Source organism: Colossoma macropomum, unplaced genomic scaffold (assembly GCF_904425465.1).
Source record: "Colossoma macropomum unplaced genomic scaffold, Colossoma_macropomum, whole genome shotgun sequence".
Lineage (NCBI taxonomy): Eukaryota > Metazoa > Chordata > Actinopteri > Characiformes > Serrasalmidae > Colossoma > Colossoma macropomum.
The window spans coordinates 21257318-21275304 of record NW_023494799.1 but is presented as its reverse complement, the minus strand read 5'-3'; the positions used below and the strand labels follow the sequence as shown (position 1 = coordinate 21275304).

The following is a 17987-nucleotide window of genomic DNA, read 5'->3' as shown; positions in this document are numbered from 1 at the left end:
CTTTGGGCAGACATTGTCTTGGCTGATTGACCATCTTTGGTAAGGGGTGAAATTTGATTTATTTGGCTTGAACTGAGTGGTAAATTATCTTCATGATTAAACTGCAAGAAACCTTGAAAATACCTTAAAGATCTAAGTTACATAAAGCAAGCTAGTTTAAAAGTGTGTGGCATTAAACAGCATGTGTTGCTGCAGCCGTGCTGCTTTAATGTGGCTTTTATGCCGTTTAAGTTGCCAGATTTTGTCAGAAAGTGAGAAATTGGACAGTTTTGTCTCTTTATAAACAGTCCAGGCGCTCAGACCAACCAGTAAAGTTAATGCATTTGTTCCCCAAGACATTTGTGCTTGTTTGATCGCCAGCCGTGACAGAATCTGGAAGCAAAAGCTCAAGATTTGTTTAGTTTTGCATGCAGCTCATTGAACACAAGCTAAACAAGCAAATGCTTCTGTTCTGCACACATTCTGCCAGCTCTTTTAGACAGAATGTGTTGTGCTGTTTCTGTCCTCATATATTCATTGGAGAACGTATGCTGCCCATCAAATGTTTGGGGACTAACTCTTCAAATGTTTTTTTGGTGCAAATCATTCAGTTTTCCTTGACCATATTAAAGCGCAATCAGATAAACAGTAACGCACGTTTAAATATTTATGCCAACATTAGTCACAGTGCTGCATTGGCCACGCCCATTTTCTCTCCCCTGTTGTGATGTCAGCACTCAAACCTTTCAGGTGTTTAAACCAGCCTGAGAGAAAAAGAGCGTAATGTGTGTTTTTAATTGTAGGAGAGTAAATCTGGACGGCAGCAGGATGGAGACGGTGGTCAGTCAGGGTCTGAAGACCACAGACGGTTTAGCAGTGGACTGGGTGGCACGGAACATGTACTGGACCGATACGGGCCGGAACACTATAGAGGTTTCACGACTGGACGGGTCAGCACGGAAGGTTCTGGTCAACAACAGCCTGGACGAGCCGCGGGCCATCGCTGTGTTCCCCAGCAAAGGGTCAGGGAGTGTGTGTGTGTGTGTGTGTGTGTGTGTGTGTGTGTGTGTGTGTGTGCATGTTCTTGTCATGCTATACTTGTGTGTCCTCATAGTGATGGGACAACATGACATTTTTGCTCAAGTGAGGACATTTTGCTGGTCCTCACTTAAGCATGTGCTGTTTACACCACAAATTACATTTTTGGAAAAAAACTAAAAGAACAGAAATTGTTTTTTGAATACTGAGGTTAAGGTCAGGGTTAGGTTTAGGCGTAGTATTACTTGGTACAGTAATACAACATTCAGCAGAATAGAAGTCCTCACAAGTATAGCAAGACAGATGTATGTATGTGTGTTTAGGTAACAGACCTCAAATTAATTTTTAATTGTGTTTTTTTTTTTTTAACTTTATTTATTGTTTATTTATTATTATTTCAATCAATCAATCAATCAGTCAACCTTTATTTAATCTCGGAGAACACTGAGGGTGCCCCTCATTTACAATGTTGCCGTGTTAATACAGAGCAAGGGATTGATAATGTGTAAGAACATATCAAATAATAAAAGTAAATTTAATAAATGAAGACTCAGATCAGGTAAGTATAAAAAGTGAAACATTAATAATAAAAATATAATAAAAAATAATAAAACAGTAATTAAAACATACATAAAATGTAAAGGTTAATAAAATCAAATCAAATCAAAATAAAACAAGAGGAAGATAAGATTAAAAAATTACTAATAAACAAATTTATTAAAATGACAGATAATAATAAAATAATTAAAATAAGAATAAGAATATTAATAATAATGGATAAAATAACAAATAAATAATAAAATAATGAAAATAAGATAAAACTGGTAAAAAATCAGGTAAAACAGTAGAAGTTTAAAATGACCAAGTGATGCCAGCGAGCTGAGCTTTAGTGTTTCCTGTAGTAAGTTCCAGCTCGCTGGTGCTCTGTAACTAAAAGCAGATTTTCCCAGTTCAGTAAAAACCCTTGGTACCTGGCATGTGATCCAGCCACTGGAACGAGTCTGATAAATACCATTATTTACAGATATCATTGAAGTAATATATTCTGGCAAATGGCCGGAGAGTGTTTTATAAATAAAAATAAACCAGTGTGTTTCCCGCCGTGTAGCTAGTGAGGGCCAACCAACTTTTCAAACTGTCTGCAGTGATGAGTGTTATAAGGGTCTCCAGTGATGAACCTCAGTGCAGAGTGATAGACTGAGTCCAGTGGTTGGGGGGAGCTGGCAGATGCATGTTTGTAAATTACACGGGAAAACAGGATTTATTTCTATATAGAAAACCGAGCTTCTGCCTACATTTGCTAACCAATTTATTAATGTGGGGTTTAAAAGTGAGTTTATCATCCAGCCATATGCCAAGGTATTTATACTCTGTGACTCTCTCGATTAAAATCAGTATTAGTAGATCTGGAAAATAGCATGAACTTAGTTTTCTTAGCATTTAAAACTAGTTTGTGTTTATGCAAAGCAACCTGTAGAGCATTAAATGAGCATTGCAGTTTTCTTATTGCAGCATCAACAGAGTCAGCTGAACAGTATAAAACCGTGTCATCTGCATACAGGTGTACTACTTTGCAGTCTGAGGCAGAGGCAGCAAGTTCATTAACATATATATTGAATAGAACTGGGCCCAAAATTGAACCTCGTGGTACTCCTTTGGATATACTCAAGAAATCTGATTTGTAATTACTCAGTGCTACACATTGTTGTCTGTCTGAAAGGTAATTTTGGGTCCATTTTCATGCATTTGTATCAAAGCCAATCTTTTGTAAGTTCCTTGAAAGAAGAGTGTGATCAACTGTATCAAATGCTTTTGATAAATCAATAAAAATGGCAGCACAGTGCTTTTTCCTGTCTATGGCCATATAGAGATCATTTAAAACCAGTGTGGTAGCGGAGATCGTGCTGTGTCTTTCTCTAAAGCCAGACTGATAGTTAAACAAGACAGAATTTTCGTGTAGAAATGATTTAAGCTGACTATTTATTAGAAGTTCTAAAATTTTAGCGAAACAGGACAATTTTGAGATTGGTCTGTAGTTATTTACATCTGCTACCTCACCTCCTTTATGCAGTGGAGTTACATGAGCTATTTTCCAGATCCTGGAAATTCTGCATGATAAAAGAGAGAGATTAAAAATATATGTTATGTATTCTAAAATAACTGGGGCTGCTAGACGCAGGAAGTAAGGGTCCAGCCCATCTTCACCTATAGTTTTCCGTGGATTTAGCTTTGATTTCTGCTTATTTTTTAGACCTTGATGATAATAAAAGTAAAAGGTTTACAATGTGCTTTGCTTAAAGATTGAAAAGCCTATATCATATATTTTTTTCTGTATTTAAATTGCAATTATGATATTTGTGTCAGTCATAATTCATTTGTACATGACTGTTTTCCAACCTCTCTAACATTACAAAGTCAGTGAATTCAGATCGAACGTTTTTGACACAAAGTTTCCATAAATAGACTGTACAGACTGGTACATTTGGACTCTTTTAACAATACTTACATACTACATACAACACTTGTTTAAAAAAAAAGTCAAGAAAATTTGGTTTTCTGTGATATAGGCCTTTAAAACAGGTAGGCTGAGAAACAAACTCCAAAGGAAAATAATAAAAACTTTGTGCCTGAGGCAGAATTAAAGTTATGATAGAAATTTTTGTCATATGTGGGTCAGAAGGTGTGCCTGAGTGTAATAATTTAAATAAAGGAGCAGTATAGTGCAGTTTTACCGTTACAGAGCAGAATGACCCTCACTGCTACTCATATACACTCAGCACTGTACAGCTCTATAAGTTGTCTCTTTGGTTCTTTCTGTAGGTTCCTGTTCTGGACAGACTGGGGGCACATTGCTAAGATCGAGCGAGCCCACCTGGATGGTTCTGACCGGAAGGTTCTGATCAACACGGACCTGGGCTGGCCCAACGGTCTCACGCTTGACTATGACACACGCAGGTAAGAAATGAGCATAAAACAGCATTAAAGGTTATACAGCCTTTCATAAAAATGCAAACTCTGGGTAGCTTTCTGGTGGTCTTCGGGACAGTACTTTTCAGTTGTAGTCCCCTAGTCTAAAGTCAAAAGGTTTGTACATATTTATTTATGTCTGTATGTATGTAATTATGGCTCACGTTTTACGTCACTGATCAGTTCTCAGAATCAGCTAAGTTAGAGAAAAATCAGCCGATACCGATACGTAGCTGATAATTTTTTCGATCTCTATTAAACAGTTCTAAGATAAACCATGCAACAGTGGCGCGCAAAGCAGCTTCATCTATTTTTTTTGCCCCTTGCCTCTAAAAACAGAATACAGTCTGCTTAATTTGACACAATTCCACCTGATTTCAGGTATAAAAAAAAGCTTATATTTGGCTGATCTGTTTACATTTTATGCATAAAGATACACAATAAAAATGATATCCAAAAACGCATTTTAAACAAACAAGATTTTTTTTTCCTTGTGGGTCTTTATGCTCTGTAGTGATAAATAGGTGGATCTTGAGGTGGTAAAGGTTGAGAACCCCTGATCTAGCCTCACTTTTATAATAAGACCCAGCTGATAATCCTTTAATACTGGTGGTTCATTTAGTCACCCACAGACAGGGCCAGCTATCTTGCACTGTGTACAAGATCATAGCCTGAAGATAATAAAGTATGCTCTGGGCTCAGAGAGACTCAGTCCAACATCGGTCACCATTGTGTTAGCATTTTTAAAACTTTAATGTTAACTCTAATGTTAATGTCAACTGTACAAATATTACAGTTAACGGATTTAAGCAGTATCCAGAGATCATGAACTAAAGTTACTTTTAACTTGTTTCCCATTTTGACATATATGCACATGATAATTTAACAATTTCTGCTCTCAGTCCTGACGTCTTTCTTAATGTTTGTGCATGTGTAGGATATTCTGGGTGGACGCACATCTGGATCGTATAGAGAGTTCTGACCTGAATGGCAAACTACGCCAAATCCTCGTCAGCCATGTTTCGCATCCTTTCGCTCTCACACAGGTACTGAACTCATCCGCTGGCCTGGATCCTTCCCTCTCACTCACTCACTCACTCTCTCGATCACTGTCACTCATTCCTCTGCTCACTCTGTCACTCCCAGTGTTGGACGAGCTTCAGCTTAAAAAATGCAGCGAACTGAGCTTAGTCACTCCATTTAAAAATTAGCTTGGCTACATGAGAGCTCCCCTCAGAGAATGCAGTTAGCCACACTACAAGCTACATTAGGCAGAATTAGGCATCAATATTGATGCCTCTTCATGCTGGATGTCTGTGAGTTTTTGAAAAGAATAACAGCTGATGTATTAAGAAAAATACATTTTGGTGGTATTGCTCATAATATAGATTGATATTTCGTGCATGTGTAAAGCCCACATCCATTAATAATTTATTTATTTATTATTATATAAATAAATAAATAAATTAAAAAAATATCTTAAAATGCAGTTTGTAAAATATTAAAAGTCTACCAGTTCATAGATTTGTTCAAATGTTATAGTTAAAGGGCCCATATCATGGAAAATATTATATTTTTTCATATGATCACTTTTTTGGAACAAGAGTTTGATGTAGTATGTAAACATATCGCTGCTGTCAGAACAAAACCTTGTATCTCCAAAATGGTAACTTTACAGGAGAAGGAAAAACATTCTTTACTTTAATGTAAGTCAATGGAACCAGACGTTTTCCATGTTATTTTCGGTCATTTCTTTTGGTCCATTCATCATGAAATTTACACATAGTGTAAAGAGCAGCCGGCATTTTTTTTAATTATTTCAAAAACTGAAAAGGGATAAAAATGGAGATACAAGGTTTTGTTCCGACAGCAGCCATTTGTCTAGTCCATATATACATACATATAGTCCATCTTTGAACATTAAGCTGTAAAAAAAAAAAGACCATTTTGAGTTAATTATTATGAAAACCAAGTGCATTTGCATTAACCACAGTAACCAAGTCAGATGGGGCTCAGCAAAGGGTCAGTTTCAACCAAACAATGTAGAACAAATTACTAAAATATGTGAAGATACTTAGTCTGGTGAAATTAAACACTGTTGGTCAGCGCTGTGTGATAGATAATATAAATAACACTGCTACAAATCTACTTGATTTGGAGCTTCAGTAGAAAAACATGCTGTCCAGCACTGGTCACCTCTCCGCTCACTCTATCACTCACCAACTCATCCACTCATCCACTCATGTTCTCTTTTGTTTTCACCCTTAACATATTGCCCCCTTCTTCCACATCCTTCCATCTCTGACCCTCATTTTTCTTCCCATCTCTTTCTCCCTTCCCTTCCCTCTTTTTTCCTCCTTCGTTTTCTCTCCTCCTCTCAGCTGAAGCCGGTCTCCTCTCCTCTAACCGCTTTCTCCCGAATCTCACAGCAAGACCGCTGGATCTACTGGACCGACTGGCAGACTAAATCCATCCAGCGGGTCGACAAACACACTGGTCGCAATAAGGAGACTGTACTTGCCAATGTAGAGGGGCTGATGGACATTATAGTGGTCTCACCAAACCGCCAGACTGGTAAGAGCACCAGAGCACTGACCTGTAGTTTTTAATGCCAAATTGAAAAATAGTGACCAAAAGCAGGCATTTTTAGCTAATAACTCTTTAGGGGTTTATTTTGTTAGAGGGCGGCGTGGCAGGTGCTAAAAAAGTTCTGTTGAAGAGTTTGTGTTCATCTGAGCCAAACCAGCCTGTGTGGAATAGAATTACAGCTCTGTGAAATTAATATATTTTTAGCATGGAAATACTTTGTGATTTCACAAAAATCAACACCGTGAAAAGCGGACGTATGCAAAAGTTTGAACACCCCTGGGCATTTTACATGTTTGTTCTGAAAGCAAGTTAACACATATAGTTTCTACTTACTTGTTGAGTTTAACATATTGGCTAAAAAAATAAACATAAAATTTGCACAAACCTTGTTTTACAAAAATGTTAAATTCAGTAAATAAACAGTAAACAACAATAAATAATAAACAATGTGTCTCTGTAGAGGATGTGTTCACTTATTTACACTTAGAAAATCAACAAAACATGGATTTTTGAGAACAAATTTTGCACACAACTGTATATCTGCCTGTTCAGTCAACAGCAGTTTAGCCCCGCCCATTCCCTCTGAAGTCATAAGGAGTGTTTCAGCCTGGGCAGTCAAGAGCTTGTTTACATATATCAGTCCTAAAGAAAGAGTAACAAAAACAGTTTGTTTGATTAAATGGGATAAAGAGAGGATGGAAAAATGTTTATGTAAAAATGACCTTTGTAGGTTTATAAGTTGACACCAATGTTAAAAGTGTACTTAAAGGGGAAAATGCAAATGAAAAGTGTAGAGTGTCTTTTCCTGGCAGGTACCAACCACTGTGGAGTGAATAACGGAGGCTGCACTCATCTCTGCTTTGCAAAGACGAACAGCTTCGTGTGTGCGTGTCCAGACGAGCCGGACGGGCGGCCGTGCTCCACCAGTGAGTTCAGAACAGCACATACACTATGCTATGTTTTATACGTTCATAATGATGAGAAATTACAGAATATTACATTTTATAGTACCCTAGTTAGGAAGACGAGGCATTGTTAAGGCTCATTTATACTCACATACAAAAAATAACACGTCAGTTTTAAACAATGTAACCATCACTGCCCACATACTTCCATGCGTTCTTTACATTGGCAAGGATGTTAGGCCGTGCATACACTTAAAGGCAGTCTAGAGTCAAAAGTTTCTGACAACAAACAACATGGCGGCAGTGGAGCAGGTCATAACAGAGCTGGTTTAAGGGCTGTACCATGAGGTGCTGTTTTAAACTCCTATAACTATGAGTTCAAAAGCTCTTAAAAATATAACATTGGTGTTTAAATGTTTTATGCTGTTCTATGTTCAGGAAATGAATGTATTCTTTTACATTAAAAATGTTTAAGCATTTATAAACTATGATTTTATTCAAATGCACCATATTAACTCATTCATATTGGACGTTGCTCGGGAGCGCCCTCTAGTGTTTGAGAAACCTGGAGGACATTACAGAGTGGAAATTCTCCTCTCTACAACTTCAGTTGCATCTTGCAGGAATTAAGCAAACAAATTTATATTACACCTATTCAAATGAACAGACAATACATACATCCACACATAAGCAACAAAGTAAATAAAAAAAATTTAATTAGGTATATAAATTAAATTAAAAAATGAAGTAACTAACTAAATAAATAAATAAATGTGTTAAATACACACATACATAAGGCTGGCATATAAAACAGAGATGGATATGGACTATGTTACTTAATTGAATGCTTTTATAATTTCCTTTAAAGAAGCGATGTCTTTATAGCCTTTTTGTTTTGTTAGGTTGTAATAATGTACCATCTACAAAAGAAATAAAAGAGGCAGTCTTGTAAACGGTGGTGTCTGTGAGACCGTTAAATACTTTGTGATGTGTGGACAAATTCTTTTTATTGTCAATGAGACAAACAGGCACCATGTCTAATGTGAACTGTTGGCTACACTGCCCCCCATGGCTTCCAGTGGTACTGCTCCGTTTCGTCCATATCCGAGAAATACGGACGAAATGAATGCAGAAGGCTTTGTCTGTATCCATGTTCATGTTTAATGTTGAGCATAAATGAGCCTTTAGCTGACTGTTTTGTAGTTGTTAATGTTCTTATAAAAGCTAAGATGACATTTCACCAGCAGCATAATGTGTCCAGTGTGTAGTGTTTATCTTTAAAGGTAAGAAAAAGGTTTCCTAATTTGCATAATTCCAAGACTTGATTTCAATAGGTACAGACAAAATTAAGCTTTCCAAGTAGGTTTCTCCTGTGTTCAGCTATGCTAATGTACTTTAGCTCATGTTTACAGATAGCAGTGAGTCATACAGTGTCAGAAACCACATAAATAAGTTTATTACCCAGATAGTGAGCATATATCTCTCCGCTGGCTTGATAAGGTGGCCCTTGCTGGCTGTTTTATTTATTGTCCTGCATACAAGATCTAACTTTAATCCCCTTTAAACAGATTGTAAGTGCATGTAGACTTTTATTTTGGAAAATAAGAAAGACAAATATGACAAACAACTGACAGGAAAAAATAATTACTAGGCCTAAAATGATTTAGTTGAAAATGTTGTCGCTGACACTGTTGTTGTGCTAGATTAGTTACAGCTCTATAACTGGCTTTATTTGTGATATCACTGTTAAAATGATTTGCTAAACTCTTTTACAAAGGATAATGAATGAAAGAAATGAAGGAAGAATAAGTAACTTGGACTGTGAGTGGAAAATGAGGGCTGAAAAGAGGCATTTTGTCTAATTATCTGCTTAACCACCGGTGGGCTGCCCAGTGTGCCGCCAGCTTTGCCGTCAGAGAGATTACAGAACAACATGTGCTTCGAGAAAATGCTTTTGGCATGCAGTTGGCACCATGCTAATTAGTGGGGTGCTAACTGCTAATAATGCTAATAGCTTCCATTACTCATTAGCTACATTAGCCTAAAACTAAAGAAGGAAACATCAGACACCAAAATGTTCAGGCTGATGGTGTAAGAGAGATATGGTGTATGTTTAATTTTTCTCTTAACTATGCCTTTAATTCTGTTCTTTCTCCTTTAAAGTTTCTGGTTATGTTCCCACGGTGCCTGACAGAGGGACCACCAGCACTCAGTCTCCAAATAAAAGAGTAAAAGCTCCTACGAATAAACCCCAGCCAGGTCATCCTGTGCTCAAGTGAGTATTTCGAAAGCTTTGAATAGCGTCTACAGCTAAATTCCATATAACATGACAGCAGTTCAGAGGACGTCTTTTCACTTCATGAGTCTGAAACATATGATGCCAAACATATTCTTGCATTTAGGGGTATAACTGTTAATTTAAGACTGGGGAAGAGAAATGGGACATTGGTTGGGGTTTGAGAGTCAGTTTTTGGAGCTGTTAAATACTAATGATATAAGGCCCAGTCCTATTTCTTATTTTTATCCCTACCCCTTGATTTTAAGTGTCACCTTGCCCCTTGGAACTGAGTTGAAATCTTCCCTATGAAATGGAACAACCCTCAAATAAAAACAAACATTACTTCATTAACAGGCTACTAGCGGTGTTCTGTAGGCGACCCTGTCAGTCTGCAGTGATAGCAGAGGAGGGTAAAGTTCAGCAACCTCACTGCTGGGCTTTAGTTACATTTAGGGAGTCATATGACTTCAGAGAGGGGGACAATTATTTCTTATTGCCCACCCCTAATTCTTCAGTGATATGAAGCTGAAGTCAGACATTTGCCAGCTTCTTGTTCTGATTTACCTGTTCCACCTTAAATGGAGCAGTTACATTCTGGCACTTCAGGCGTCAGTACTACTGGACTGTTTAAGGTGGAACAGGAAAATTAACTAGCTAGCTACCAAGACGCCAGCATACTATTAGCAGTTTTTATGCCTGTTATGAAGAAAAGGACCATAACACACTGAAACAACATCAAACTAAGATAATATAATGTTTCGTGTATTTTTTAGCAGAGAAAAATCTCACTTTTGTGGGTTTCTTTGGTCACTTGTGCAGCCATCTTGCTGGGTTATTAACAAACGTTGATTAAACAGACGTTACTGTTTTTGTGAGACTCATGACCCAAAGAATATGTTCTTTACTTTAATCATTTATATTTGAGATGAAATTTCTTCCTTTCAGTTTTTCATTTTTATTCCTCCAGCTATAAATCCAGTTATTATAAGAATTAAATTGATATGTAACATTATATTATTTATGACAAGAGTAACACCGATTATTCTTTGTTCAGCTGTACAGATAAGTCTGCTGGTGTGGAGAACTGCCTTCAGAACAACGTGGTTTCTGCTCCTCATGGTATGAGAGGAACTGCAGCTTTTCTCTGATCATAACCCATTTATTAGAGGAAAATCACTGCTTCAGGATTTATCACTCATCCACTTTCTCTTTCCTTTTTTGTAAAGGGGAGGGGCTTCATGTCAGCTATGTGATTGGTGGAGCTCTGACCGTTCTGGCTATTCTCATACTTATAGCCGTGTACATAATTTACAGGTGGGTGCAGATGAGTCTTGTCAGGCTTCATAGCCTTAAGATTATTTATGATTCTGATGTTATCATAGTAATTCAGTTGACTTATGATGATTGATGGGTTATTTAGTAAAACAGATTCTCCTTTATCTTTTTACGAGCTTGGCCTAATCTTTATATTAGTGAAATACTAAACTATCATCAACTGATCTTCATTCATCACAAACTGAGCTTTACAGTTATTCCACTTATGAAACACTAATATAGAATATAAGTGATGAAAATACTGCAAAAGAAAGCAAATTTTATTGACGTTTCAGTCTAACGTTTGTAAAATGTTCTCATCTTTGTCCTCAGGCACAAAAAGTCGAAGTTTGCCGATCCAGGTGTGAGTAATCTGACCTACAGTAACCCTTCATACCGGACGTCTACACAGGAGGTCAAAATAGAGACTGCTCAGAAACCTCCCATATACAACCAGCTGCGATATAAAAAAGAGGTGCGTCTTTCTTTTTTTCTCCTTTTCTTTCTTTTTTTACTGTAATAAATAAAACGATGGATTCTGTATGAATCCATTGGTCAGTGTTTGTCTAGGGATTTTTGGCATCTACGGTACAGTGAGGCACAATCAAACACAGCATAAAAATTATCACAGATTCTTGATGTAGTTAAACAGACTCAAGCAGAAAATGCTTTTTTTTTCATATCAAAATCGCTTCAAAAGTTAACTAAAATCAAATAAAACTGCTGCAAGCTGAGTGGAGGTGGTTAGAGACTGAAAGTCTAAAATGTTCATGTGACCCCAGCAAGCGAAGCTGTAGAGTTTGTCTGATCCACTCGCACCAGTGCAACACACACTAACAAACCACCACCATGTCAGTGCAGAGTGCAGAGAATGACCCACCACCCATATAATACCTGCACTGTGGGGGTCCTGACCATTGAAGAACAGGGTAACAAAGTATGCAGAAAAACAGATGGACTACAGTCTGTATCTGTAGAACTACAAAGTGGTATATGGTCAGTGAAGCTGATAAAATGGATAATGAGTGTAGAAACATGGAGGAAGTTGTAATGTTATGTGATTGGTGTAAATATGTATATAATGAATTAATTATTCATCCAATACCAGAATGTGTTGGGTTGTGCCCCACAGTATCCTGCCTCATTTACTTCATGTGGATTTACCGGCTGAAAGAAATCACTCCTGATCCTCACTTCCCTCTCGTGCTGTTTCTTCCCTCACTGCAGCTCGCTCACCCCTACAACTCTCTCTCTCCCTTCATCTTCTGACCTGCTCTTTTCTTTTCTCCATCACGCCGGGCTGAAGCAGGTAGTAGAACAGCATGAGGACATCACAGTGCATTCCAGATTTAGTTAACCCTAAAACACAATCAGGTTTTCCCAAAAACCTGCATCCGCCTGCGCTTTTTCAGACATCCTAACTCTGGATCAGTGCTGGCTGCTCGCTTAATGATCAAACTTATTTAATTTTGGGAATTCTTTTCTGTTTTGGGTTGTATAACAATCGAGAGTTCATACATATACGTTAATGAGTCGTAATTCTGCTGCAGACTGTTTAAACATAACAGCATAATTATTTTTATTATTTTAATTCATTCAGCACTAACTGAAATTGTATGGTTTACTAGACGAACAAGCATGTTGTGTTGAGTGCAGTGCTGATCTGATTGGTTGAATGTTGTTTGAAGATTTATAAGTAGGCCTGGGTGACCATCTTTTTTTAAGTTTGTAATTTGAATAGCATTAATGCTGTGCAGTAGCTAATTTAGCTAAAGTTGTTCACTATTCTAGCTGCAGTTTTAGTAAGTTATAGATCACATTCCTTTGAAACGTACTAAAACCTCAGCTGGATTAGCTATTACGCTGGCTAGCATGCATATTTGCTGTGCTAACTACATGCTAGCCACAGGTTCAAATTGTTTTGCCTCTTTTCTAATAAACAATGCATTTGTTTGTGTGTGGCACTTTAGTTCCATCATTCAGACTGAAGGTTTTTCAATAATGAAAGGTTTGTTATTTGAAGCTATGTTAAACCTGGCAGGTTTTTAGTAGGTTTACATTTGTACAATGCAGCTAATAGCAAGACTAAGGTGGCCAGATGTCCCCATTTTACGGGGGCAGTCCCCATTTTGGTGGCATGTTCCCAGCTGAAGCTGTTACCAGAAATGTCCCCATTTTTTAATTGTAAATTAAAAACACACCGTAACGTCCTTAGAAAGACCTGCAGCAGAGCAGACGGGCAGCCCATCAGTGGGCTCTGATTTGTACAGACATACAGTCTACTTGAATGTAGCTGCCATGAGATCTACAAACAGTGCATCATTTATAAACTGTGTCACTTTTTCAGCCTCCATATATGACATATGGCATATGCTGATAGCAGTGTCTCTGTCTCTTCAGAACTGGAGCTGCCCAGGGGTGTGTTGAGGGTCTGGGTAGTGGGCTACAGACACAGGGCTATTTTCTGTGACCACAGGTCTCTGCCTCATCCCTGCCTGAGCCACTAGACTTAGTGACTTTTGAGGCCCTTTTTACTGAGAGACTTTATTTCTAAAAAGTTATAAGTGACAAATATCACAAGGGGAAAGCAAGAACCACACATTTTATTTATTATTTATTTATTTATTTTTATTTATTATTTATTTCCATGCATGCTGACCATTTTCTTTATGTATTCCATAGTTTAGCAGTTTCACTCACCATGGTAGCTACTGTGTGATTTTTTGATACAGTTTACAAAGTTACGTACCTCGTTTTATTTATTTATTTTTTTTACTTACAAAGTTAGTACCTAGTTTTATTAGTCAGCCTTCACCAGAGTTTATTACAGTACAGCAGTTATCATGGTCAAATACATGAAACTGGAGCTGACCCCCCTTTTTATTTTATAGATAGAAACATTGGCTATTTTAGTGACATCTGCTTATTTGTCTTTAGTTTATCTATTTGAGTTTAACTACTCAGGGTGCTGACGCTCAGCCAAAAATCAAACGCCAGTCTTCTATATATTTTTTAAGGCTCATCTGTTGTTTTTACCAGCTACAGTTCGAGGTGCAGGAATGAAATGAGAGTCTGTAAAGAGTCAGACGTTAAAACAGGAAGATTATGCTGACATGCTGCTAGAACCGACGTGCTGCTAGAAGAAGAGGAAAGCAAGCTGTGCTAATGAATTTCCTTATTTTAATTCCCTCGTTTCGTCATAAAATGTGTCCCACCAGCAGTGAACTGAACAGGGTTTGGGTTAAAGCGGACCGAGACCCGCAGTTTTTTGTCATGCCGGTTCAGCTGTTTGATGCAGACCCGAATACGGATGGAGCGTTCACTAATGACAAAACGGAGCAAACTAAAGAAAAACGTTTGATAGGCCCGCACCAAACAAGGTAGGGGGAAGTGCCTTGAGGAACCTTTCCATCTATGGCTAACTGTCTCCACTGCGTGTCCACAGCTGCGTCGTCTCAAACTACTGCCTCCCACTAAGTACAGCCCACTGGTTAAGAAACCATGCCTTAGTCTACACAAAACCTCAGGACTATGTGAAGCAAGTTGTGCATGATACAGAAAAATGTATCGTAATAAGATGTTTGCCTCAGCCCGGTTTATGAGAGCCCAGTTTATCAGTATAACACTGAAAATAAAGTGTTGGTGCTAACTCACTGCTAATGCAGTTCTTACTAATGAATACTGTGTGTGTGTGTGTGTGTTCAGGGTGTTGGTGAAGGCAGCTACACCAAAGAGAAGATCCGGATCGTGGAGGGCGTATGCTTGCTGTCAGGGGAGGAGCTGTACTGGGAGGATTTAAAGCAGCTGAAGGTGTGCAGGGGGAGTGGCCTCCACGCGTGCATGCGCACAGACACCGTCTCTCTGCAGGCTAGCTCCGCCTCCCTTGATGACACAGAGACCGAACAGCTGCTGCAGGGCGACCAATCAGAATGCTCCAGCCTAAACACAGCCATGGTCACGCCCCAGCGGCACAGCGCGCACCCCGACACGGGCTGGGTCCCCAACCGCAAACCCTCCACTGAGAGCGAAGTCTGATCACACAAACACATGAACACATATACACACAAATAAACACATAACATATGCGTAAGACTGAATACACATGATGCAATCACCTGCTGGGCCCAGGCTCCACCCACAAATGTGTTTGTACCTACTGTTTTTAGGTTGTATCTTTACAGAATGCTGGTAAAAGTGCCATTCAGCCTAAATTCAGTTTATATCACAATACCTACATTTAGAGCCAGTTATTCATTCAACCTAATGAGAAACTGTAGAACAGCCTTAGTTTATATCACAATACCTACATTTAGAGTCGGTTATTCATTCAACCTAATGAGAAACTGTAGAACAGAGTTTATATCGCACTTTACTTTTAGAGTGACTTATTAACTGAGTTGCTTGGGTTAAATGGGATTTTTACCAGTGTTTTACAACTGAGCAACAGTAGCTGTGAAAGAACACATTTGTGGGCAGAGCCTGGAGTGGGTAAATTTACATAGCCTTCACTCTTAGGCATACACTACTGTTCAAAAGTTTGGAATCACTGTTTTCAATCATATTAAACTAATTTTGTTGCAGATAAATGTATAAAACAAATAAGATGTTAATACTCTTGAATTTCACAGGTTTCAAATAATCAATAGGTTAGATGTGTGAATAATGTAGAAGATTCTAAAATGACTTAGAAAGATGTAGAACATCAATAATTAATATATAACATAATTAATATCCAGAATGCCTCATATTTGAAATGTAGGGATCAAAACTCAGACAGATAATTAAGATAATCAATGACTATAAATACAGTATATCATTTACTTTCTCGCTGGAAAAGTGCAAATATTACTGATAATGATACAGTACTTTCTGGATCTAGCCTGTTATTTCAGTCCACACTGTATAAGTTATAATTAAATAAAATAACAATCATTACTGTGACTCCAAAATTTTGAACAGCCGTGTATATACATACACACACTTGAAATCTGTAAATCTGAGCAACTCTATTACTATTGTGAAGCCACAGAACAAAGTCAGATATTTAACAACCGATTTGAAGTACAAAGATGGTAATAAAACTAGAATGTCTATTTTATTTGATGTACAGTTGGCAAAACATGCACGCACATACATACATACATACATACATACATACATATAAGCATATATAGATACATACATTCATACAGAGGGTTCCAAAAGTCTGAGACTACAATGGAAATCTTGGATTGTTTTTATGTAAACCTGGAATTAAACAACAAAGTTTTAGAATTGTGAAAAATTTAAAACAAGTGTTAGAAGTTAAATGAAGAAGAAATATTCAAAATTATGCTCTGTTTCTGACACTATTCAAATATAAGCGAATTTGTGACAGTGTGGGGTCCATGCAGCTCATGTGCATGCTGTCATTAAAGCAAAAGAGGGACACACCACCAAATACTGAGGAATTCTGAAATTCACATTCAAAGAATCTACTTTTCACTCAGATTGTTATGCTAATAATGTCATTTATAATGAATAACCTTATGTTAAATTCAAAAGGAGTGCAAAATAGAAGCATTTTCACCAGTGCTCTTACATTTTTGGACCTCACTGTAAACACATACATACACTTACACTAACACACCACAGCAACATCCTGGTTTCCGGCCCTCCGTCCACCATCCCTGACCTTTCGACCCTGACCCTGACCTCGACCTCCTTTCATACACATGACTGAAACGAGAAAAGAGCTGATGGAGCGAGAGAACAAAAGAAAGACATTTTCCCAAGTTGGGAGCGAGACTAAAACCTGAAATATCCTGGAGTTTGTTTTTTGGTATACGAGGACAGCGTGCTGTGTATAAAATTCAGCTTTTTGTGGACTTCTGATGCAAAAAAAAAAAAAACAAAGATTTTTCTGATCGTGGACAGTCACCACCCCTCATCGCTCGTCATATCTTTTATGGACTTTATGAACTTATTTATGAACGTTTTGTACTTCTGAGTGGGCTGTTCGTTGTGTTTTATTTTGTTTTAAATCCTGTTTTAAAGTGCTAAGACTGTTAAAAGGCCTCATGCATTCATAAGACTGAATAATGATGGTGCCAAAGGACAGAAGGCTTTCACTCACGGGGAAGTCTCTGTGCTTTTCGAACCTCCGCTGGGACGCAGATTTTCAGATGAATCAAGGTCCAGTTTGGAAGAGCTAATGCTAATGCTAGCGCTAGCGCTAACGCTAACGCTAATTTGACTGAACGAGACGGAACAAAAACGTGGTTTTGTTGTGAACATTGCCTTTTTCCTCATCGTCTGTCTCATGGAAATGAAACTTTTACTACTTTTGCTTTTGTAAACACCAGATTTAGTAACGTATTGAGGCTAAAAGGATTAGCAGACTAAAAAAAATAATAATAATGACTTGTCCTCGGGGAAGCTAGTCTGAATGAAGTGTAAGTGCCAAACCTTGCTGTTGTTGTTGATGTTGTTTTTCTTCTTCACTATATTTATATTTCTGGAGGAGTTGTATTTGGCATTTCTCTTTTTACATTTTACATTTTTACATTTTTACAATGTTGATCAACCATCTCAGAACCTGCAAAGCACCATGCACTTACAGTCATGCAGCTCTATGAAGCTTCATGGGGCTATCACGAGTGTGTAATTACCACTGACCATTTAGTTTGAACACTCATTCTAAGGAAAACTGTAGTTATGTAGTCGCTGTTGTATCAAAACCTCGCAATTTTTTCGGTGTTTTTGTCTTTTTTTACACCATCTGAAAGCTGTGTGAACATTTCAAGGTGAAAGGGTCAATAGACATAGTCCAAAATGACTACATTAACATGCATTAAAATAAACGCTTGATCATAGAGGTTTTGTTACCGTGGCAACTGTATTTAAATTAAAGGAATACTCCAACCTAATTTCAACCT

At 37.8% G+C, this 17987-nt stretch overlaps 1 protein-coding gene across 2 annotated transcripts in view; it reads left to right on the top strand.

Annotated features, from left to right (window-relative positions):
* lrp4 (low density lipoprotein receptor-related protein 4) overlaps positions 1-16961 on the top strand; it is a 159304-nt gene extending 142343 nt beyond the window's left edge. Inside the window, exons 29-38 of one of the 2 annotated variants that reach the window (XM_036586299.1) lie at positions 783-1001; positions 3838-3972; positions 4922-5030; positions 6414-6558; positions 7386-7499; positions 9642-9753; positions 10811-10875; positions 10983-11070; positions 11404-11545; positions 14776-16961. In XM_036586299.1, the coding sequence (XP_036442192.1) occupies positions 783-1001; positions 3838-3972; positions 4922-5030; positions 6414-6558; positions 7386-7499; positions 9642-9753; positions 10811-10875; positions 10983-11070; positions 11404-11545; positions 14776-15105 (1459 nt within the window). In that variant the 3' untranslated portion in view covers positions 15106-16961. Of the gene's footprint in view, positions 1-782; positions 1002-3837; positions 3973-4921; positions 5031-6365; positions 6559-7385; positions 7500-9641; positions 9754-10810; positions 10876-10982; positions 11071-11403; positions 11546-14775 lie in introns of both variants that reach the window. The other variant, XM_036586298.1, reaches the window with a different exon arrangement.
* Positions 16962-17987: the final 1026 nt, after the last annotated feature.